Below are 23,754 nucleotides of genomic sequence, written 5' to 3' on the forward strand. Positions count from 1 at the left end.
TTGCAATGGGTTTTTCTTAAGGATTTCTACTGATAGTGTGTTTCCTAATTACTTAATTGCATGATAGACTAAAATGGCTCTGAAGGTGTCTTGCCAATCTCTCAGGTAAATTAGACAGTGCCATTATCCAAATTCACTTTAGCAAAATTACTTTATTCTCTTCTCAAATAGAAATACTGTCAAAAGCAGTGCATATCCCTCATACTTACGTAGATTCCAGCACAGATGTTCTATTTTCTCTTAAAAGAGATGTGAGCAAGCTCTCTTCTGTTTCATATTCACTCATTCCCGTTCTGCCCAAGTGTTTGTCAGCTGTATCATGCTCAAATTGAGGCTTAATTGGACTCCTATAATGTCTGTCTTTGCAGAAACTCTCTGAATAGCCCGATGGAGTTATCTGCTAAAAAATTGCAAACATTGTCTTATTACACAGGTATGTAATGTTCTATTAAATTCAGGGCTGTAATCTTTTTTGTAATCAGGTTTGGTAATTCCTGATGCTCTTTATCTGCATTAAGAAGCACCCACAGACATTTCGCTGACTATTTATTAATAGGAAAACCAATTAACATCTATTTCATATGATTAATTCATAGCCATCAGTTGTTTAGGAAGGAGTAAGAAGATTTCCCTGAAGGTCTTTATCTGTGAAGAGGCACGAAACTTCTGGAATGTTGCCTGCAAACTGCAGCTAACATTTTATTAGTTCAACTTGGAATCATCTGTATTTACAGTACAAATTCTGTCCTGGGATCTCCAGATGCAAGTGATGGCTGGGACAGGAAACAACATCAAGCATTTACAAGCTGCCAGCTTCTTGCAGAAAACACTGTAGGTGTGTCCTAGGAAATTTCTACCTGGGATCTCTGCAGTCATTCAGCCCCCATTAAAACAATCAAAGTCAGTGTCAATCACATGAGAATTCAGGCCCATGTGGGTACAATTTCCACCAGCAGAGAGAGATGAGGATGTTAAAGAGCCAAGAGAATCTTATCAATACATCACTAACCTGTTTATCCACCTCACAAGGAAAATCCAAAGATACTTGAAGGCATACCTGGTAAACAAACACAGAAATTACAAACTGCATCATTATTCTTCAACATTACTATACAAAATGCCCCATTTTGTGTCATATTTTAGCATGTTACAGTTTTTAAACCCGAAAGGTTCAATTTTAATTGCACTTGATGATCCTCTAAGGTCCCTGCAATCTGAATTATTTTGTGATTCTGTGATGCTTTATATTAGAATAAGAGGACAGAAGATTCCTGTGTGTATGAAAATGCAGTCTACCAGTTACCAAGAACATCAAGTACTTCAAACCTGAAGAAAGATCTACAGTATTTTTTCCTCAATCACAGCAGCAAATGAATCTCACACAATTTGTACTATAGGCCTGGGTGCAATGGAAGGAGAAGATCAGTGTGTGTTTAGGTAAAGAAACATGATTTGAAGGGACTCTCTGTCATCCCCTTTCAGGATGACTATAAGTACTCCAACAAGAGAACACAAGGTCCACAATGAAACCTATTTTGACTGTAAAGCCAGCAGAAAAATACAGGAAAAAGCTTCCACAAACTCTTAAGGATAACAATCAGTTGAAAGCAAACTCAGATAACAAGAAAAGCATGCTTTGGTCGCAAAAGACTTTGTGTTCTAAGAAAATAAGAGATTTTAAAGGCATGCAGAGAAGAGGGCACTGTAACCCAGTGTACCCTGAGCAGAGTCCTACCTGACTGACCCTCTCACAAAACTGACTGTTCTGCATCTTCCTGTCATTGTCACCATCTTCAGTCTGCATTACAGGCTCCTCTGTTGTTTCAAGACACTACACAAAGTATGGAATGATGTGAAAATGTAGCACAAAAAAAAAAAATACTGTGATATGAAACATGCATAAATAAGTCAGTGACATGTCTTAAAAGAAAAATAAAAAAAGCCTGTAATACAAAGTAACAAACACTGAATTAGATTTCTTCGACAAGATCAAAGAAAATTAGTACAAACCCCAGGAATGACTCTCATCAAATACAGTGAAACTTCATCTTATACATTCCTCTATTTTTATTTAACCCTTTCTCCTTAGAATTTATAAAACATATAAAACCAGTCAAGCCCTTGTGGCAAAGGAGCTCTGTCTCCTCAGTCGTATTCTCGTTGTGCCTATTCTGTTTTCCAATTTCCAGAATTTATATTCATTTGCTACACAGTTTAGGCTCTTCTCCAGCATCCAAGAAACAGATTCAGGTGAGAGACTGGAGGGAAGGGAACTGGTGTCTCGGGGTCCTGGATGTGGTATTTATAGCTTGGTGCTGAAACTCAGCGAGAGAGAAACCTGCTTCCCCAGGATCACAGGCTGGAAAGTCCTGGCTCACGAGTCAGTCCCATTGCAGGCAAAAAGGACTCTATGAGCAGAGTTATTTCTGCTTCCTAAGAACACTGGGAATTGAATGTATGTGTGGGGTCTGATTTTTTAATTGAGCATACATTGAATGTATGTGTATATATATATATATGAAATTAATGAGAAAAACCTTTTTAGCTCCCAATCCCTTGCAGTAGAAGCAACTCTAATGGTTTTTAGTACGAATTTTAAAAGGCAGAAACCGGATGGTGCAGTGTATTAATACATTTGCCTTTTACAATTAGAATTCTATGCAGAAAACTTAACTTGCAAGTCATGTTTGGATTATTTTGGTATTTTCACTCAGATTTGGTTTTCTAGGACAACACAGAAGAAAGACAACTTGAAAACTGGAGGAGGACACAGATGGGACTGTGGTGTATAGCAAGGGCATGCATTATAAAAAAATCTTTTTGTTGTCATCATGGGATGACAAAAGTCTAATAATGTTAGCTATTATAAAAGAAAAACTGTTTAGATTTAATCTTCCATGTGTAGATTAAGGACAAACCCTGCATTTGTGTATTAAAAATGAAGTAGTTTGCACATGTAACTTATCCATCCAATGCAACCACCTTTTATAACTCAACAGTTTTTAGTACCTGCTCTTCCAAGGCCAGTATTTGGGTTTATAAGTGAGGATTCTTAGAATTAAACTACTGCATAAGACCAACAGGTTATAAATACACTATTACAAGGAATCACTGCAGGTTGAGCCTGGTCCTATGGTCCTCTCTCTGAGAGGCTGAAGACAAATTTTCTGTTCTCCAAGGAATATAACCTAATGTGCAACAAAATATTAAAAGAAAATAAGTGTCTTAAGGCCAGAAAAATAAGCCTACCAAGACTAAGCTGCCTGTTTTAAAGTATTTCCTTGGAGACTGAAAACCTTGAGAATGTTTTTTCGAAATGAACCCCTGATATGCTTGGTTTGCAAAGATCCCCAGAGCCCTGAAGGTTGAAATCACTGAGGCTGCTTCTCTCCAAGAAAGCAGATGTTCAGAGGACAGTACAAAAACAACCTTTTCCTCTCCTTTTTCTCCCTCCCAGCATGAACATGAAGCCAAGAAACAGAGGACTAGGGGCTATCAGACCCTGCAGAGGCACCAACATGCAGATTCATCTGATTTGTGCTCCAGCTCAGGGAAGAAAAAGCAAAATGGGAACATTTTAAGAACCTGAGAAAGATACATCTTCCTGTGCCTGTCCAAATTCCTCTTATAACACATGTTAGTGTTATCCCAGCACCACCTGCCAACAAATTTTAGCTCAAAACCCACACAAAAAATAGAACATAGGGTTTTTTGACAGTGCTTATTAATATATAAAACACACTGTTGTCACGATCCATAACCCGAAATCCAGGTTGCCATTTATTGCCAGGCCTGATAAAATGACAAATGGTATAAATGATAAATGATAAAAACTTTTAAACTAAAAACTTTTAACTAAAGATCCTTCGACTTTTGAGCTCCAGAGTACTACTGTCATTCTGGCACAGTTTAAAATCCATATTTAATTTTCTTATTTCCTTTACCAGAATTGTGGGATTTATTTATATTTTACAAGCTTCACTCCTCATCATTCTACATCTAATTTCGTGTAGGGAGCTTTCAGAGAGCAGGTCTGTGTGTACTTGTCATGTGGAGACAAGCAGGAGAGCACAGTGTCCTGTCATGATAATCCCAGCACAGGACTGGAATTCCTTTGGAATGAACTGTAGCATCCTTGGGGGTGCAGCACCCTCTGCAGGATGATAAGGCAAAATGCAAAAAATATTAATTATGGGAAGTGTAGGCACCCAGAAAGGGATCACCCACAAGCTCTGTGCCCAGACCTGTTAGTGACACATAAATTCATTATTTCAATAAAACCACAGCACCCCTAAAGGTCTGTTTCTCATTTTAAATGTATTTCAATTAAAGGTAGCATGAGTAAGCCTTAAAATTGAAAAAGCAAGAATATTTGGTGACTTCTGATGATTGTTTGACAGCACATCCAGGAAAACACATGAGCCTTTTTCCTGAGTCCTGCAGAAAAATCACCAATACCACAGTCCCAGTTCTGGAATCAGCCAGTCCCTACACATAAGTAATTCAAACTGTTCCCATCCTTGTTCTTTTAATTCAGAAATTCAAGGCACAAAATACCAGCACCATCATTATTCTTTCCACATTTTTTCCTTCCTGTTCAATATGTTCTGCAAACAACGGGACTGAAAGCAAAAACCACAAAGGAATATAAAGACAAGCACTACCAGCCACACTTCCAGAAATATTTTCCAACAAGCTGGAAGGGTCAGCAGGATCTCTCAGAGCCTCCTGAACATCCTTCACCACTCACACACAGTAACACACGTGGGGACCCAGCTCCCAAAATGCTTCTTTCCCACAGCTAAAAACAGTCTCGGCCTCAGGAAAAAGAAGGAAATACCAGCAAGGATTATTCCCACAGTGCTGGGGGCCCCTTCTTCATGTAATTTTCTGCCCTATATGAAGAAACAGCCACACATTTAGGTGATCTGAAGTGCTATTCTCTCTTTTTTGGCTACATTGGACCCTTTTGTTTTGCAGATGCAAAGGAAACCTGAACCAAGCTCAGAGAATTAGACCCAGCATGAGAATGACTCTGCAACAGCAAAGAGATTTTCAGGAATAACTAAAATGTTATATAAGATACTGCTTTCTTTGTAAAATTAACTATTTCCTTCCCTTTCAATTGACAAAACAAATAGATCACAGACCCAATTAATATTTAAATGAGTATGTTGCTTCCTTAAAATCAACTTGACACATCACTGAACACTTGCACTGAGCTGATTCTCTGTTGTGCTAACACGTTAAAGTTGTTTACATCATTAATTTAAAAAGTTATTATAAGGAATTAGCAACTTCAGCCCTGAGGGCTTTACACTCCTTCTGAACTGATGTAAATGACTCCACAAGGTACATTAGATGAGAGAGTCAGACTCAGTACTTTAAAACAGAAAGCCTACCTCTCTGTGGTTTAATATTTTCAGTGCTTCCTTCCCTTGAGAATCTGTTGTACAACATCCAGACTGCCTTTCCTTAAGTTCTTGATTAATTGACTGCAGTTCCTTAACCATCAGGAGCAGATCAGACACCTAAACAATCAAAGGAAGAACAAGCAGAACTTTTAACATCCAAACTAGTAGGAAAACACATGATGATATATAAATGTCCAGCTAAATCCAAACTGCAAAGTGGGAGAGGCTGGGTTTGTGTGCCTGTTCTTGAGGCAATCTATGTGTGGAAACAAGGTTATGTATTTGTGAGTTGGCATTCAAGGAACCTTAATTTGTAAGACTGTAGTTTCCAGTCAGTTACTAAGTTCAAGTATTAAGTTTCACAACTCAGTGGCAAGAACAAACCTGAGGGCACCTCACACCAACAGCTGATTTGGGAAGAAACATTTAATGCAAGAAAAAATGGCATTGCAGGGAAATGGCATCATCCAGAAACAACCTGTTCTTCTGCCTCTAAACCCATTTATAAATTACTCCCATTCTGAGCAGCTTCACAAACACAAAATCTGAATGGACACTCATGTTCAAAACTCTTGAACAGACATTACAGTCACAAACACTTTTAGTATATTGAGAAGGCAACATTTGGAGAAAAAGGTGAAATCTTTTTATTAGACCAATTAATATACTTGGAAAAACAGGTCAGCTTTCAGGCACACAAACCCCTTTTCCAGTAAGAAGTTATATATAAACATCTTCTGCTAATGAGGGTCCCTGAACCTATTGAAGGGAATATGCTCAGAGATAAAAGTGGTGTAACCCCAGAATGGCACTGGGACACAATCTGGGGCTTTTTTAGTGACACCTGCTCAGTGTAAGGCAAAATTCCTTCCTTTAGATTACCCACCTCCAGAGTGTGAGCACCTGCCTACAATTCAGCTGGCCCTGAGAAATATAAAACTCCACTTATGTTCACTCCCAAACAACCACATTCAAAATAATTCCTTGTCATAAACTGGAGCATGGACCAGAGGTCACTGCACAGGGTAAGGAGTAAGAGACCAAGTTTCTGAACTCTGATATTGCTTTATTATATGGCAGAGGTCTGCACATTTAATCCCTGTGAATTTCAGTTCTCCTTATGTAGAATGGAGACAACATTCATTTATCACTGGTTTATTTTGTAACATGTCCTATTTACCAAAAGGTTTGAAAATCCTGGAGTGTGCTGTATAAACTATATATCTTCATGTTTATAAAGGTGCATGAAATACACATTGTGGGATATTTAATGTCAAAACTTTCCTTTGGAGTTGATGTACATGATGTCTGAAACATGGAATTGAGTCAAAAACTTGAGTCCAAGTGTCTCAGAGCATAAAACTTTGGCAGCAACTCCCCCCACCTTTCAGCTGATTCTGAAGTCCACGTGGTGTAACAAAGACTAAATAGTTCATAAAAGGTAGGTCAAAGAACCACAGAGATGTTTCCTTCAAATCCTTTCAGAACAACTCAATTGCATCTAAATAACATTTCTGTGAGAGATACAGAAAATACAAACAAAGCAGAATAAAGCCATTAGAAATAGTAAATAATAAAAAAAGATCAATACCTTTTTCTTAAGTTCTTCAAGAGACAGATGATCTATCTGTAGGCTTAAATGATCTTGTTCTCCTAAACAGATACTCATATAAGATGTTTGATCACCACAGAAAGATAGTGTTTCATCTGCCAAAATAATCAAGGACAGGCATTATTTCAGAAATTCCATTTGCAGGAAAACACAGCACAAAATGCACAGACAGGACTTTTCAAATAAAAACCTTCCAGTAAGTCTCTGGGAGGCCAGTTAAAATGTTTCATTCCCAAAATAAGCTTTCTGTTTAATTGAAAAAAATTTTGTCCTCATATTTCTCTGTGCTTCTGACACACAGACATGCTGCATTTTCTGTGGCTGTATTTTCTGTGGTTATCAGCATGAGTTGTGAATGTAATTCTGAATTACAATTTGCATATTTAGCATTACAATTAGAAATATTTTTTAGGAAGGATAAGTTAGGCATGAATAGTTATTTGGTTTTAACTATATTTTTATGAACATGAACTCAAGGTTTCAAGGCAAAAGGCCAGGTTAGACAAAGTTAATGAATTTATTTTGCTTTTGGGTCAAAAGAATGCAGCCATTGAATTGTAAATAGTTATTCATTTCCTCTATAACTGCAGGAATTATTTGTTATGTTTCAATAAACACCTGCTTATTTGCAATATAGATGACAGCTAATTCTACAAATGGATCTCCTTAAATAGAGAGAAAGTATATCTAAAGTAGGACAAAGAAGAGACATCCAAATCCTACTCCCAGCTCTGACACTGATCCCGTGGCTGCTGCAAGGACCCAAAACTCACAAATTATCACTAATTTTTCAGAGTCTTCATTCCCAGCAGCCTCACCCTCAACAAAACTGCTCCTGAGAACACAGGAGCATCCACGAGGCCCTTTGGCCCACCCTGGTTGTGGATCATCTGTGGGCTTTTGAGGCTGGAAACTCTGAAACAGTCAAAGTTTACCTTTTATCACTTATCAGAGCTGTCAAGGGAGTGATGCTAAAACTGAAAATCCAAGTTGAAAGGGGAAAGTGAACAGGCTTTATTGTTATTTATATATCCCCTAAGGAATAAACCAGATACATCTTGTACATATGCAGTAAACTATATTTAACAGTGCCCACTGACATTATTCTTTTCCATATCTAAGAATATCCTAAAAACACCTCCCAAGACGTACAATAAAAAAGCTTGAAGATAAAGTAATAGTTTAAGGCTCTACTCTTTCTGAATCACTAAATAACAAAACCTCTGGCTACCTTTTCTTTCTCTAGAAATAATTCTTCTATTAGGAGGAGGTTATCCATTGTCTGAGGCACAAGTTCTTTGGGAAGTAATTACATCCCATGGTCAGAAAGTGATCCCATTGCCACAGGTTGATTCCAAGTCAGGAATTACAGACTTCTGTGAAAAACATAAATTCTGAGGGTACAAAACTTTAAGCAGCATGAAATAATCCCTGCTGCAGATTTGCCATGGAATTACCAACACCTGCTGCGTGGAAAGAGAGAACCTGTCCCTCTGTACGTGCCCTGATTGCTCCAAGACGTTCTGTTACAAATCCCCCAAATCATCTTCAGTGTAGAAAGCCAAAAAGAAACCTTTTCACACCTTTTTTACTCTCAAATATTTCTTCTCCATCACAGCAAATTGACTGTAAAAAAAACCCAGGTTTTTTTTTTTCGTGCAGGGAGAGGGTTGGGCTGCACATGGCTACAGACCTTGGCGGTTTTTCATGTCCTTTATCTGATCTTCTAAGACCTTCTGTAGATTCCGGTTGCCTAAAACATCTTCTTCCAGTTGTTTTCTCAACATGAAAATGTTGTTCAGTTCCACTTGCAAGCTATTTATGCTGGATAGAAAAGGGGGGGGGAAAGAAATCTTTGAGATTCAACTCAAACCTCAGCACATTTTATCCACCTGGGCTTGCACCAAGAGCCCATTTCAGGTTCCCCATCGCTGGGTTTCACCACAGTTACATCATTTTCATGCACGAGCACAAACAAATCCCTACGTAGGGAGAGGAGACTAAATGTTTACATACACAGCCTCTTCCTGCTGTTTTGAGCTGTGCTGTTTCTAAGTCAGCTTCCACATGACAGAGTTATTCCAGCAGCCAACTCTGGGCGATTCTTTTGAAGGAAAAATCAAAATTACTGACTTCTGGAGAGTATGCCAGAAAAATATCATTATTATATAATGCTGATGGCTTTGTGTACTCCAATATGTGGTGACCATGGAAACTTCATTCCCTTGCCACAGAGCTACACTATATAATCTAATGCTCCACTTAAGAAAAACATCAAAAAATCCTGTTTCACTGAAAATATGACCCAGATATAACTAACTGTTTTATTTCTTCATTTATCCACACAGTCTGTAAAAAGACCTTTTGAGGTCTAAATTGTCTCAATTATCTCAATAGGGCATAAATGTCAAAACTTACAATTTATAAATTTGTCAAAGTGAATTAATTCTTTAAGCAGCTTTGCCAGGGAAGCTCTTTAGCATCAGCCCCTCAGGTCTCACAGTCTCAGCACCTGGAGCTGTCCCTTTCTAAATCTTCCCCACACCCTTCAACTACATCAACAAGACAGTTCTGATCAATCCACAAAAAGACTTAAGTACTGAAAAAAAAAACCTGAAATTGTACTAAAAATGAAATAAATAGGATTTAATAAAAAATAAGTAACACGGTATGACTGAACTCATAGTATTATTTATTTTCACGTTTACTTCACTCAGTGTTTTAAAATAAATGAAGCCGCTGTAGAATTTCCAATCCACTGCACTAAATGCCAGAGAATTCAGGGATCTTTAAAAAATTTAAATCCATCTTACAGGAGACTGTACAGGAACACAGAGCACATCATACTTGCATGAGAATAACAGTGTATCGTAGAAGCACATTAATTAAAAGGCTGCATGTATGAAAAGACTCTCAGGCTGTCTCCTGACAACTGTGCTGTTGTCAGGGTTTCCCGCACAAGAAACTACTGCTTTAACCAATTCTGCCTCAGACAAGAGCTCCTTTGAAGAGAGACCCCTCTTAAAAGCTCAGCAAAAAAATTAAGAATAAAAACAAATCAACACATTAGTAGGAGCCAGGTAAGCACATTTTCTCCTTTTCATGAGTTAGAGGTTTTATAAGAAAAAGCATTGATTCCCCACTTGGAGAGACGGGGAATGTCTTGGTCCTGACATTCTGTACCTTATTTTGAAATATAACCACCCAGGTTGCTTAAAATAAATAATGCCTAAAAGAAGATATGTCAGCAGGAAAACAGATGTTTGCCTAAAATCCTTGTCACTGCTGATGGCAATTAAATTCAGCTTCCTCATTTGTGTATCTGCAGGGCTTGTTTATCCATTTCCAAGAACTTTGGCTGTTCAAGTCTTCCCTGATGAGATTCAGAGCACATCTCAGCCCCCAAAACTACGAGGGGGAGAAACAAGACCAGTCTCCAACTTGGAGCATCGCGTGCAACCGCTGCGTGACACTGCTCTGTGCATCCCAGAACCCCACATCAAGAAACCAGAACCAATGATCCTGATCCTGCAGAAGTTAATTGCAGAATTCCTAGGACCCTAATGATTACACCTACAGTTATAAGTTTCCTTATTTGAGAGGAAAAACTCGTTTCAGAGCCACTTTCCTCTGCCGTTGTTACTGCGCGGAGCGATGACAACCACCTGACCCACAGAACATGGCTCAGTGGCAGGCCACCCTCCTCATGTGAAATAAGAAATAATCCCCATTATCTGGCTTCTGTCACTATTTTTAATTAACAGAATTCTAGTATCTAAAGCAGCTCCTGAGCTGTGGCCAAGCACAAGCTGGCACAACTGTTAATGTGCTTAACTCACATACAGCTCTCATCTACTCACTTCATGGTTTCCAAACTACAGTGGGCTACAAACCAACTGCAAAATACAAACACACATTCCCCCAGGGCTGGCAGGAATAAGCCATTGCCTTCAGGCAGAAAGAGTTAGGAGGCTCTCAAATGCTCTCAATATCTAATTAAGGCGTTTGTAATTATAACAGCAATAGTAAATTTTTTATAAAACATTTAAATTTATTTTACCTTACGGCTAAGGATTTTCTTTATTTTATCATAACATCTCCTCCTCAACTGCCAAGCAATAACAGGGTACAAAGTAGGCCACGGATTTCTCTCTAAAATGTTGTGTTCTTTGATTTTAAAAGGTTAAAAACCACTTGCTCCTGCCATACTTCTCAATGCCTTACATCGAAAGTGTACTATGTAATCTTCAATTATTCTGTTTTGTTTAACCTTTTCCAAAGTCTTATGGGTTTATAGTCTCAAAGTGTCACTTTTAAGATAAGCATTATCTGTATTTTAGAAGTAAACCATGGCAAATTGTCCAGCACCCAGAAGTTCACTGCAATTTGATTTTTCCCCTGTATTCCAACACACCACATGTAACTGCTGAAAATCCAGCTGCTTACTTTGGTACCTCAGTGGAAATCTGGGTTATTTCAGATTCCAATCCAAACAGAAATATTTTCAGAAACATTTAAGTAATTTACATAACAGAGCCTCACTTACAAAAATATTTCCCTTTACAGAGACGACTACGGTGAGTTTACAAACAACTGGCTGGTAAAAAAAAAATCTCCAGTTAAGCTGCACATTTTTCTCCCAACTTCTGACTTTTGCCCTTTGAGTTTAATCATCCCCCAAACCAGAAGTACTCACCTATCTGATTCTTTGAAGGTCTTCACTAGGGTAGAATATATATTTTGTTCTTTCCTTAAAGCAAGAATCAGCTTCTCATACTCAGCTTCTTTATTTTCCTAAATTAAACCAAGAACATACTGAACTTGCAAGGTAATTTTTAGGTTTGTATTGTATCACTGTTTACCTACCATGAGTGAGTCACACATCTAGACAGTGATTCATCATTTTTCTCACAGTTTAAGAAGCTTCCCCCCACCCCAACCCAAAGCATCCTCACTCCCAAAGTTCCAAAAATTCAGGAACAACCCAGCAGGCAGCTATTCCAGAGGAGAGGAAGGGAGGGAAGGGAAAGCAGACAAACCCAAGCTCCAAGAACACATTTTAGAACAAGTCCTCTCGGTGTTCTGGATAAATTTGGCTTTTTTGGGGCAAGGAGTTCCTGCAAATTCTGTTCCATTTCTGAACAACAAAAAAAAGGGTTGTGTTGAGCCACAACTAAAGGGTGACCGTGTCAGACACTCTGTGAGTCAGCTTTCTGCACACTCAGCTGGGTCACCACAAGCTGCTGCTTCACTTGTGCAAAGGGAAGAAAATGGTTTACCTGCAGTCCTGCTCACAGAAAGGATATTGTTATTATCTTAAGAATAAACCCAGACTCTTAGGGTACATTCTCAGTAAGGATCCACTAATTCCCCTAGACTTCTTTCACTCCAAAACAACCACAGGAAGCAAAAAATGCAGCTATTCAAAGGATTATTTGCTTGCAGTTATTGCATAAAAGTATCTAAGATATCAGTCATCTTTGAAGAGAAAATAACTGGAATATCTGTAGCAAATTTAGATGTATTAATACCAGGCACAAATTCTGCCTCTGTTTAAGAATTGTTGCTTCTCTCAGTTTTCTTTTTCGACTGAAAACTGAAAGCAAGAACAGAAGAGGTGCCACAGCTAAGGGGGAATCTCAGCTAAGGGAACTCTTAAGAGATACTAAATCATTAGTGAACAGATCATTAACAAGGAACAAACCTACACCCAGGAGTTTTAAGCAGCTGTTATTACTCCAACTGCAATTCCTAAGGAAGGAATTGCAGCAAAAAAAAAAAAAAAATCAGCTACAGTATAATCTTGTTAATTCACACTAACGATGCAAAGACTGTTAATTTGAAAAATTCAGTGTTCTGCAAAGTAAACAGCACAAAAGCAAGGACAACTGCTGTTTACTTTTAATTATTTACACTCATACTTCACTGTATGCTGGCAAACATGTTAAATAATATTTTGCAAGTGTAATCAAGTTTTGCTCAATCGACTCCTGTTCAGGTAACGTGCCTGGCAGGTCCTGCTGCAGCTTCTATCACCAAGGCTGCAGAGTCTTTGAAGAAGTGACCTTGCCTTAGGACACAGGCACCGTGTTCAGCTGCCACCTACAGGCACCTGTATTCTAATAAATGTCTCCATGTTCTAGTGCAATTTATACATTAAATACTACTCTGTACTGAAGTGCAAAATACTGAGATTCATATCAAGTTTATCATCTAGATGAGCAGAGGAGGAGCTCACAGCAACAGCTTCTGCTGACTAACACAAAGGCAAACAGATGGAGGTGGGTGATCCAGAGGCCATTAATAAAAAAAACAACCTCATGCAAAAAAAATGTTAAAAAGTACATATTGCAGCCTGAATTAAGGAGCCTTATCAGTGTACTGGAACCTCAGCCTTTCAAGAACAGCCACTAAACATAAAATACACAGGTTGCAATTTAACTTGGAAAACTTTGGTCACAAACACTGATCAGTGACGTAGAAAAAGCAACAGGAAAAAAATAAATCTTTTGACTTAATTTAGTCGGTTCGCAGTCTGTTAAAAGTTCTAGTGAACTCTTCCATATGTCTGATACAAGCCTTGCAATTATTACTGAAGACATACAGAGCTACATCCTAATTAAAAGCTCCTCCTGAAGCAGAGGCAAAGCAGTGTCACTCTGCAGGGTTACGGTGCACAGAGCAGGTAACGGGTGGCACCGATGGCTCGGGGTCTGTAACTGCTGCCTGAACAAAACAGTGCTAAACACACCACCCTGCTACACACACCACCCTGCTACACACACCACCCTGCTACCCTGCTAAACACACCACCCTGCTACACACACCACCCTGCTACACACACCACCCTGCTACACACACCACCCTGCTAAACACACCACCCTGCTACACACACCACCCTGCTACACACACCACCCTGCTACACACACCACCCTGCTACACACACCACCCTGCTCCTTTTAGAAATTCACGTGTTCATTGAGTTCTACATTTGTACCAAAAGCTCAGCGAGCTCGTGAAATCCTCCCAGCTCTTCCTCTGCGTAACGGGAGGCAGGAGCTGCTCGTTAATTCCAAATGTCACAGACTATACACAAATTATTAAATTCTAAATTCGACCAGCTAGGTAAAGGTTAGCAAAATCATGAAGAAGTGTTCCCGATTTTTCAGAATCTTTCATGAATAATAAGGATGAGAAGGTACAGCATGAACTTCCTTTTTTTTTTTCTTTTTTTTATGTACATTATTACTGTCATTTCTAAATAACGTGTAGGAGTGAATTATTTCAATCAACTCCCCGACGGTACACAAAACATAAGGCAGTTCTGTAACTTAAATAGACTGTAATGCTGGGGGAGTTAATGAAACATTAAACCTCTTGACACATGGTGTGAGGGAAAATGTGTTAGAGAAGATAGCTGTAAGACATCCAGGACCATATTGCAGTGAAAGATTTATATTCCCATGAAAGGAGGCAATCTAATACATTAAAGTCTATATTTAAGTCTGAAATACTATTGCTAAGCAGCAGTGGTGGAAAACATAACTTACTTTCATTAAAGGTTTCTCAGATTGTGAGCAATGAAAATAAAAGGTTTATACCTCCACAATAAATAACTTATTGGCAAAGTCACAAGAATATCCGGTTGCCTCACTGAATATTCTCTTGCTTCCAACAATCCTCAGGATCATTTCAAAATCTCTGAAGGTTAGAGAATGAATGACTGAGAGAAAGCCATAACCTACACCTCTTTATTGATCCATCAATCAATCAGTACCAAAATTTGGTAATTTCTTCTAACTTCTAAATTCCTTGGTTGCAAAATACATTTAATTCTGAGACTTCACAGACAGCAGAGTCAGCAGTTGCCTGACTCCCCTATAATTATCAATGCCCTCATTCACTCTCTCTCTCTAGCCCATGACAGTGGCTCAAGAATCCAAACTCCAAAATTAGAAACTGTCATTAAACTTCCCCGCCCTGGCCAAGGCACCCAGCAGAGCTCTGGATGTTGGTTGCCTCAAAATTTATCATTGCATTAAAAGAGAGTACAAAGATATGATGAAAGAGAGAAAGTTCTGCATCTCTCAGATCAGTGTCTTCAACTTTAAAGCTCAGTGAGGCTGGAAGAGCTGGGTTTCTGTTCCCTCTGGTGGGGAGGATCCATCCAGCTGTGGCTTTGCTGGGAGTTGGTGCAGCAGGGAAAAGCCATCCAGGAGTCCCAGGCAGCCAATGAGAGCAGAGCTCTGGATAATCCTGTCCGAAAACTGATGATTAACATGCCCAAGTGGGTTCCTACAGGAGATATGTGACACTGGGGTTGAGCTGAGGGGACAATGGGCCGTGATTAGCTATTGTTCACAGCCACCCAGTGAACCAGCAGCAGAGAATGGGCTGTGATTAGAAGGTGGGTCTGGGTGATTGCCATGCACAGCTTCACCTACCACTGCTCTCACCCCTGCTTATACACCTGAACTGCAAGTGAGGTGTACAGAGGGGAGTTACTGTTTGATTTTCATTAATTCTGTATGATTTTCCATCACTTTTAGGTCCCTTTGTGACAGAAGTTACGTGCATGCACTGCAGTTTGTTTTACAGAGGTTGAATTTCTGCTCAGCCTTTCCCAGACTCTATTTCCTGCCTGTACATTCATATACACTGGATATGCCCTCACTGGTACCTGGGCAAACAGGGCTGCAGCTCCCTTACTCTGAGCTTCTCCTATAATCCATGACTCAACGTGTGCTTGTCTCTATCACATTTAATAATAGTGCCCATCACATCAAACATTTCATGATTCAGAATGTGACCCAAGATATTGCACTTATGTTTCCTTTGCCATTGGCTCACTTTGTTTTGAGCTCCCTTCAGAAAATCTCATTAATGACTGATTTATTATTAAAGAAATGAAAAAGCTTTCTCCACCATCATAATGTACTAGTCTAATTCTTTTTACCTTGCCTGATGCTTCAAGAAATCTTAACATACCAAGGTGCAAACAACACAAGAAAGACAAAAAATGTAACCTCAAAAGGAGCTTATTTGTTCAATAATCTGTACATAATAATGCACTGATGGAGTCAGCAAGTGATTCAAAAATTTAACACTACCTGACTTTTCTTTTGCTTGTACAGAAGTGGGGGGTGAAGGGAGAAGGAACTAACTCTACATTTTAAGACTTTGAATTTTGAGCTCTGATTTCAGTTACTAACAAGTTTATTCATTTCATGGCATTAAATAAAATGGGTATATAAATACATATAAATATTACTGTACTACTGTATTTCTTCTTTGCTTTAAAGCAGTTTTCTTCTTGCCCTAGACATATTTTCACTGCTGCATTTTTCCTCACACTCCATTCATCTCCTTTGGTCACTGGCTCTGTGCAATCTTCCCTCTTATCTATCAGAAGTACACAAACCTTCCTCTGTAGCTCTCTTCAGAAACACAGATACCCTCTCACTCAGGGAAATATGTCTGCCCTAACCACCAAAAAACTCTACCTCTTTATGGCAGGAAAACCTTTAACTTGCTTTCTAAGAGTACAGAGCTTAGTGATGCCATATGAGCTCATCAGAGTACAATACTGGTGAATTACAACATATATCAGTCCACAGCTTGGAAGTCAAAGTCAAAATTCTCTTAAATTTGAAGTCAAGGTATTTATCTGCAAACGATCAGTTATGAAAAACTCACCTCTAACTCTCTGGCTATCTTGATAATTGACTGTTGAGACTGTGCAGCACATTTTTCCTTTACTAGGCCCTCATTTTTCAGCTCAAGTTCTTCATTAGCTCTTAGAAGGTTCTTGTACTTATTCAGGAGCTCCTGCAATTCTGCATCCTTTTCTTTAACTGTTCCATCCAGTTTCTAACAAAAGAAAGCCATGAGACACTTTTACAAAATTTACTCCAGTTTTAAATTGCAAAATAGCAAAACAAAATTCAGGAGAATATCCAAGGATTACTTGGCACATGTTATTGACACACCTTGCAAAAAGAGCAAAATTTAAGATATTAGAAGAAAAGAAAGACACACAGAAGCTTTGCCCAGCTATTCAAACTTTTAAGTATTAATAAATAAGTCAAGGCATGCACCTTGGTCTCCAGGTGCAGAGCAACCTTAAGTTTTTGTATTGCAGGCTGAACACCATCAGTACTTTTCAGTGTTATATCTCCAGTAAAAAAACTGAGCAGGGTCCATTACCATTCAGACAGGAGCCTTCTCACATAGGTCATTTAGGCTTCAAAAAGGGAAGATAAAATATTTCAGTATCTCTACCTATTCCTCAGCTTCCAGTTTCTGCACAATAAACTGAAAATCACAGGCACTTCAGAGCTTTTACCACAACAGTGAAAATTCTACATAAGCATTAGCAAAGCTTCCTTCTCCCTCTGTCCACACGCTTCAAAAAACCCTAAGAAATCCTGCTGAATGCCACACACTCTATAATTATATGTCTGTTCTGCAAATAAAGCATTATAAAAACTGAAGGATTATCAGCAAAATCAACAGTAACTCCAAATACAAATGTGATTTTGTAATAACTCCTCACACAAAATCAAATGATAACTTTCCATTTTTCATTTCAAAGTCAGTCTACCTACCTCGAGCAGCAGATCCTTGTGATTGACACTGTCTGTCAGCCGCCTGATAACGAGCTCTTGGCTCTGCAGCTTCTGATTGCTTTCACTCAAAAGAATATTGTAATGGTGTTCAACTGCCTTTTCTTTCTCAGTCATTTCACCATGTAATTTCTCTAGTTGATTTCTAAGGTCCTACCAAAAAAAAAAAAAAAAAAAAAAGAAACTGAATATGTAGCAAATCAACTTTAAAAAATGTTTTATCTTTCCATTGCTTTAAATTACCCATATCACCGGATAGCCTGGAAAACGTACTGAAGCCACTTTCTTTCTGTTGGCATCAGTGAACACAATTAAAGAAAGGAAACTTTGAGAAGAGATGTCAGTATTTTCTTCTAAAAATCTAGGTGGCTGTTGTTGTTTAAATGCTTTTCATACCAAATGACTGGACTGCAGGGCTGGGGGGAATATTACACACGCAGATGTTGTCGCTGTCAGAACCAACACTCGCTCCCGAGTCAATTCACTCCCTTGCTAGAAATAGGAGAAAATTGGTTACGGGTGATTCAGTTTGTCATTTGCTCCTTTTTCTCATCACACCATGAAAATTGTTGCACTAACATTGTATTACTGGTTACTTTTGCATCAAACGAGAGGTCAGAAACGTTCAAACTTTTTTTCTTTCGACAAGAGCACAAACTTGAAGTGACCAGTCGGGTCAGTCTCGTGATCAGAAGGGGTGAACAGAACTTGATCTTGATTGTGGCTCTGTTAATTACTTTCTGCAGCTCCAGGATTAGCTGCATTATCTCCCCATCAGAAACGTGTGCTTCTTGTCCATTCTGCTTCTAAACCATAGAAACAGCCTCTTTCAACAGCCTGATGCAGTGGCAAGTCCAAAGGACTCAGAGATCTGTAGGACCAAACTGGAATATTGCAATGCAAAGAGCAGCATCTCCTGGGTTGCAGGTTATACCACAATCCCAGCTCCTTCCTCTGCATCCCTACAGATCCTGCCCCACTCCACCTGACAAGGTAGCTCTCTGTGGGGTTCCAAAGTCTGACCACCTGATAAAGCCTTGGGTTCCAAGAAACAACATCAAACAATTCCTATTCCTTACACTTTGCTACAAACCAGGAAAACACCTAAATCTATGTAAATATATGAGATTATTAGCATGGAATTAACAGTCAGCTCCCAGTTACTGAGTGGAAAAAATCAAGAGCACAAGGCAATAGAAAAATCCATAGTGTGGCTTCTCTCCCACTCTTTGTGTCACTTCTGATTTTTTCCTGATTTGGTGGAAGTTTCAACACTCAGTCAAAGGAGGCAGAGGTTGCACAGACATGAGCTTCATTTTATAAACTGTTCCTCTGCATCTACTGCACAGATTGTGTGGAAAAAGAGAAGTAGAAACTTGTAACAAAGGAGCTGCTGCCTAAAATTAAACAATTAAAACTTACAGAAGACTTTATACTATCTAAACTTCTGTTCAGACCCAAAGAACCAGGTAATACAGAGTACATCTTAAAATAAATGTTTTCTATTTATTCCTCAAAAGGGCCCATTTGTGAAGTAGCATAAGCCCTTCAAATAGTTTGCACATATGGTAGTCACCTATAAACCTTAAATTTACCTCCACTGGGATTTAAAATTTAATAGTTGTTTCTTATTCTAAGTTCAAAGAAATAGCACTAGTGACACTTTAACTGCAATCTCTTTACAAACTGTTTTATGTCCTTTTCTTGACTTAATTACCTCACTTCATGCAGGTTCACATCAAATCCTTAACATCATTTTATTACTGCAGTGTTTTACTTCTGTTTATTTTGCACAGTAAATGCAAATTGTCATTTACAATGCCTTTTGGTTTACTTGCTTCATTTTAGCTTCATCACCAGGATTGAGCTAAGAAACCCCTAACAGCTCCCAAAACCCCCTCAAATGTTATTCAAAGAATCATTAAAACTAGACTTTCAGTTCTGCAAACTAATAAAGTTATTTTTTTCAGGACCAAAAAAGAACTACTTGCTTGACTAAGAAAAATGAAGAATTGCAGAATCAGGTCCAAGTGTTGTCTACGCAAACAAACTCTCAAAAATGTTGCTATTTTTTCCTAACTACCTATAAATACAAACTGCAGTGGGAAGTAGTGTAAGGTCTGATAACTGCAAAAGCTTATGGCTTCAAGTTATGGAGCTCTTCAAGTGGGTCAAATTAAGCCTGAATTCCCATTCCCAGCATGGGAATTGGAAGCAAAGGATCAACAGCAGTGTTATGAGTTTCCCTGCACTGCAAAGTTCACTCCTTGGTTGTTTTTTTTTTTAATGTCGTTTTTATGCTATTACATCACTGAGAGGCTTTAAGTGAATCAACCACCTGTAACTAAACTCCAAATGAACATTTTTGATCTGTCCTGTGACTTCAGGTGACCAACACCCTGAGCATTCTTCTCTTTATAAAAACCATGAACAGCTTTAGGAAGGTGACAGACATGCAGAGACAGAAGAGATGCTGCTGCAACACCATCCCTATTATCTAATCTCAGCCCTCTTGGTGTACAGCACTTGTCAGGTGCAGAAACCAGGTTTCTGCCTTAAAAGCACTCTGTTATATCCAGGTTTATGGAAAGAACTGGACTGACAATGGATACAATTGTGGAAAAACCAAAACAGCCTGTGAGAGATTTGCAATGTGCAAGTAACTTTGCCTCAAGTATTTCTGCCCCCAGAGTTCCCTAAATCCTTCCCAAAACAAGCTAGAGGTGAGACTGAAAATCATCTCCTTTGCATGAGCTGGAATTCTATAACACACCAAACTATCCATCACTGTAGCAGGTTGTCTGAACTCATTGACCACTCAGATTGGCTGGGAGAAAATCTATTGGTTTCCATACACTGAGTTGCAAGGATAATATAGTACCTACGGCTCTCGGAGCACAAACTTCCCAATTCCCCTTGCCAACCTTTTTCCCCAGAGACTTTCTCATGATTAATGATAGCTGAACTAAGAAAAATGAATGTGAAACACTGTAATATAGAACACTGGAGCAGATGCCTCCCCCTCCTTGTCAGATGAAATCCAGTTTGGTGAATAATTAAATCGCAAAGCTCCAAAACTTCCCTCTCAGGCTAAACTACAGGTAGGAAGGCTAAATAATAAATTCTGCCTAATGAGTTATTCTGCATTTCCCCAACCAACTGATCAAATATGAATATCTAGTAAATACACTCTAATTGTCTACATTTAGGCCTGGAGAGAGAATGGATACGTGAGGTGTTTAATCATGTAAATTTGAACAAACTCCTCGATGAAGGAGGACTGAATCCCTGCTAGAGGCACAGTAACGTGGTAGGCACAAGCAGTAAAAAGGATGAGTTGATGTTTATTCCTCATCAATAGTATATAAGAATATAGCTCAAACTTCCTCGTTCCAAAGAGCTTAAAGTGATACTTTTAACAGCATCTCAGTGGTGATGCTCAAAGTGCTGCTTAACAGCAGCTTTTGGCAAGTACAGAACTGAGAGCTTTTAAAAGCTCTTTCAGAGACCTTTAAAGTTGCCCACCCTGAGGCAGGAACATGGTTCAAGGACATCTAAGCCCCTTATTCCAGAAGACTCCTAATACTGGGCAGAGTCTGTGATTTGGATGATCAGCCCACATGGAACAGTCTTAACTGATTTAGTTTCACCCCCTTCCCTTCCAGGACAGTAATGCCCAATTCATGTCCAGACAAACTTGGTTTACAACAGGGAAAAGGACATTTTCTGGACCTCAATTTTTTTTTAGGGTTTGTTGCTTGTGATGTTTTTTGGTTTTTGTTGTTTTTCTTTTTAATGGATATATGCAAAAATTTGCATTATCCCAATTACAGCACACGGAAAGTCATTGAAAATTTCCCTGTGAATGAGTGAAGAGCCAGGACAGCAGTTCATTACAAATCTTGAGGGCATTTTCTACAGTTTATACACTTTCTTGCTGGCTTTATTCTAACAAAACAGAAACACTGATAAATAGGTATCTTGGAGCATAAATAGAACTGAATTTTTAAGGCTGTCTCATAAAAAGTTTGCATCACATCACTGAAGCAGTTTCCTGTTTGTCAAAGAGCAAAATCTCACAGCATATTTTTTTACTCCCACATATCTACTACTTAATGGGCTACACTTCACAGGCAATGTGGTTATATCCCAATGTACTCACAGCTCTGAAATGGAAGCAGCTGTTCTGCAAGGACTAGGAAATAGGTTAGGGATATAATTTTTATAAGACTGCTCATCTTTTGGCAGGAATGCTTCTCCCCAAGGAGCCAGTCATTTACATGAAAAACTTGGACATAATGGAGTCAAACAGGGCTTCTGTAACCCAAGCAACTTTGAATCCCCTGGCAACTCCTTGCTCAGTCCTATTTTTCCTGTCTCTCTTATACAGTTATATTCTAGCTCCCCTGAAAGATGAAAAAAAAAAATTCTGAATAGAGAAGACAGTTAAATATAAAATACTTCAAATCAATAAAATGCTCTTTGTGGCTGTTTCACTGACAGGAGCGATCTGTTCTCGCTCTCCTTAACCTCAACACCCTGAAGAAATTTCAAAGCACACCAAAGATAGAGACTTTGTGACGGCAGCCAAACCACAGTTGACAATCAAACAAAAATGCGTTAAATTGGGGTGGGAGGGGGGGGGAGAAGAACTTAATTGGTTTGTAGGTAAAGAGACCCCTCTGCTGGTTTTAAGGGATAGTGCAGGAGCTGCAATTTTCACGTCTCCCTGCTTTATTAAGGCCCTTATTTAATAATGGAACCAAAACAGCCACTGAATAAGGACAGGCTCATTTAATCTTTTATGTAATTTAATATAGCAGGAGACTAATCCCTGACTGAGGAGGAGCAGACTCTGGATGCAGGAGGGACTCTGCTTGTTATGCAGATGCTGCCCTGATGGAAGTAACAGTGGGAAGAATTTAGCAAAATCCACACGACAAACCATAGAGGTGAGAAGTATGTTTTATGTCAACCCCTTCAGCACAGGGTGCATCCTTTTTTCAAAGGAAAAAAAAAGATGAAACCTGATCATTCACTTTGTTGCATCAGCTCTGAGAGCTGGAAGCAGAAGTGCTTGTCTGAACACCTAGAGCAAGGTAAAAACCCTCTGCAGAATATCAAGCAGCAAAATTAATGAGCAGCACATCATTTTTATGTTAAATTGTCATCAATTAATCCTGTGCTTTGGGTCTTTTACAAGCAGAAGTTATTAAATATACAGTCTGTGCAGTGACCCTGCTGGGAGAGCAGAAAGCAGGCTGAGGTTTGGCTTGAGGTCACAACAACTAGCTGCTTCCTCCTGGGATGTGTTAGAGTTTAAAAGTAGTGTAATTTAGGATAATCTACAGACATATAACAAGACAAATACAGCAGAAATATAAAACATACACTGTCATGCATGTTCAGATCCTCCCATCAGAAAACTGAAACCAACAGTAACCATCTACCACTTCTAAAGGCTAATGTTTTTCCCTAGGACCTAACTATAAAAACTGTATTTATTTTAATATATTCTTCTGTGTAGAATTTTCCTCAGTCTTCTTAGCTACATTCTTTCAAACACTGGCATTAGGCAGTATTAGGCATTTACCTTACCAAAAGCTATTTACATTAAAAACCTAACTCTGTGAGAAAAGGACCTGCTAAAGTGCTGAATTAAACATTATGAAATAACACAAAAAAATGATAATAACATTAATGGTTTTGTCACTTCTACTCTTCTGTAGCTGTGCCTCATCCAGCTCCTTCTCCATTTTCTCTCTTTCCTGATTCAAATCACTCAGCTCTTGACCGGTCACTTTAATTATCCTTTGTAGTCTGCGATTTTCAGCATCCTTGGTCAGGTTTTCTGAACGAAGTTCTGCCAGCAGGGTCTCCTTCTCCATCAGGAGAGCTTGATAATCTGCAGCACCCTGAAACATAAAGCAGCATTCAGGCTCTAGAAGGTGTTTGTAGAGCCTGGAATTCTTTATTCCTGTTGCACCCAAACCCCCTTCCTTGCCCCTCTTCCCAGGACTTCAGAATTGGGGTGCAAAAAAACAGTGAAATGACAAAACAGGGAAAGTGTTACACTGATAATTCTCCCTGCTAAAGTAACACA

General features: G+C 38.9%; 1 protein-coding gene across 4 annotated transcripts in view; it reads right to left on the reverse strand.

The window, feature by feature from the left end:
* CDK5RAP2 (CDK5 regulatory subunit associated protein 2) overlaps positions 1-23,754 on the reverse strand; it is a 72,250-nt gene that overhangs the window by 33,487 nt on the left and 15,009 nt on the right. For 2 of the 4 annotated variants that reach the window (XM_027729898.2, XM_027729896.2), the window contains exons 12-21: positions 23,348-23,566; positions 17,634-17,804; positions 16,723-16,896; positions 11,723-11,820; positions 8,720-8,850; positions 7,006-7,121; positions 5,403-5,531; positions 1,736-1,831; positions 1,010-1,057; positions 210-397 (exon numbers count right to left, since the gene is read on the reverse strand). In XM_027729898.2, the coding sequence (XP_027585699.2) occupies positions 210-397; positions 1,010-1,057; positions 1,736-1,831; positions 5,403-5,531; positions 7,006-7,121; positions 8,720-8,850; positions 11,723-11,820; positions 16,723-16,896; positions 17,634-17,804; positions 23,348-23,566 (1,370 nt within the window). Of the gene's footprint in view, positions 1-209; positions 401-1,009; positions 1,058-1,735; positions 1,832-5,402; positions 5,532-7,005; positions 7,122-8,719; positions 8,851-11,722; positions 11,821-16,722; positions 16,897-17,633; positions 17,805-23,347; positions 23,567-23,754 lie in introns of all 4 variants that reach the window. The other 2 variants (XM_027729897.2, XM_027729895.2) reach the window with 1 other exon arrangement.

The sequence above is a fragment of the Pipra filicauda genome, unplaced genomic scaffold, assembly GCF_003945595.2.
Source record: "Pipra filicauda isolate LSUMZ 115617 unplaced genomic scaffold, ASM394559v2 scaffold121_size3267253_pilon, whole genome shotgun sequence".
In the NCBI taxonomy this organism is placed as follows: Eukaryota; Metazoa; Chordata; class Aves; order Passeriformes; family Pipridae; genus Pipra; species Pipra filicauda.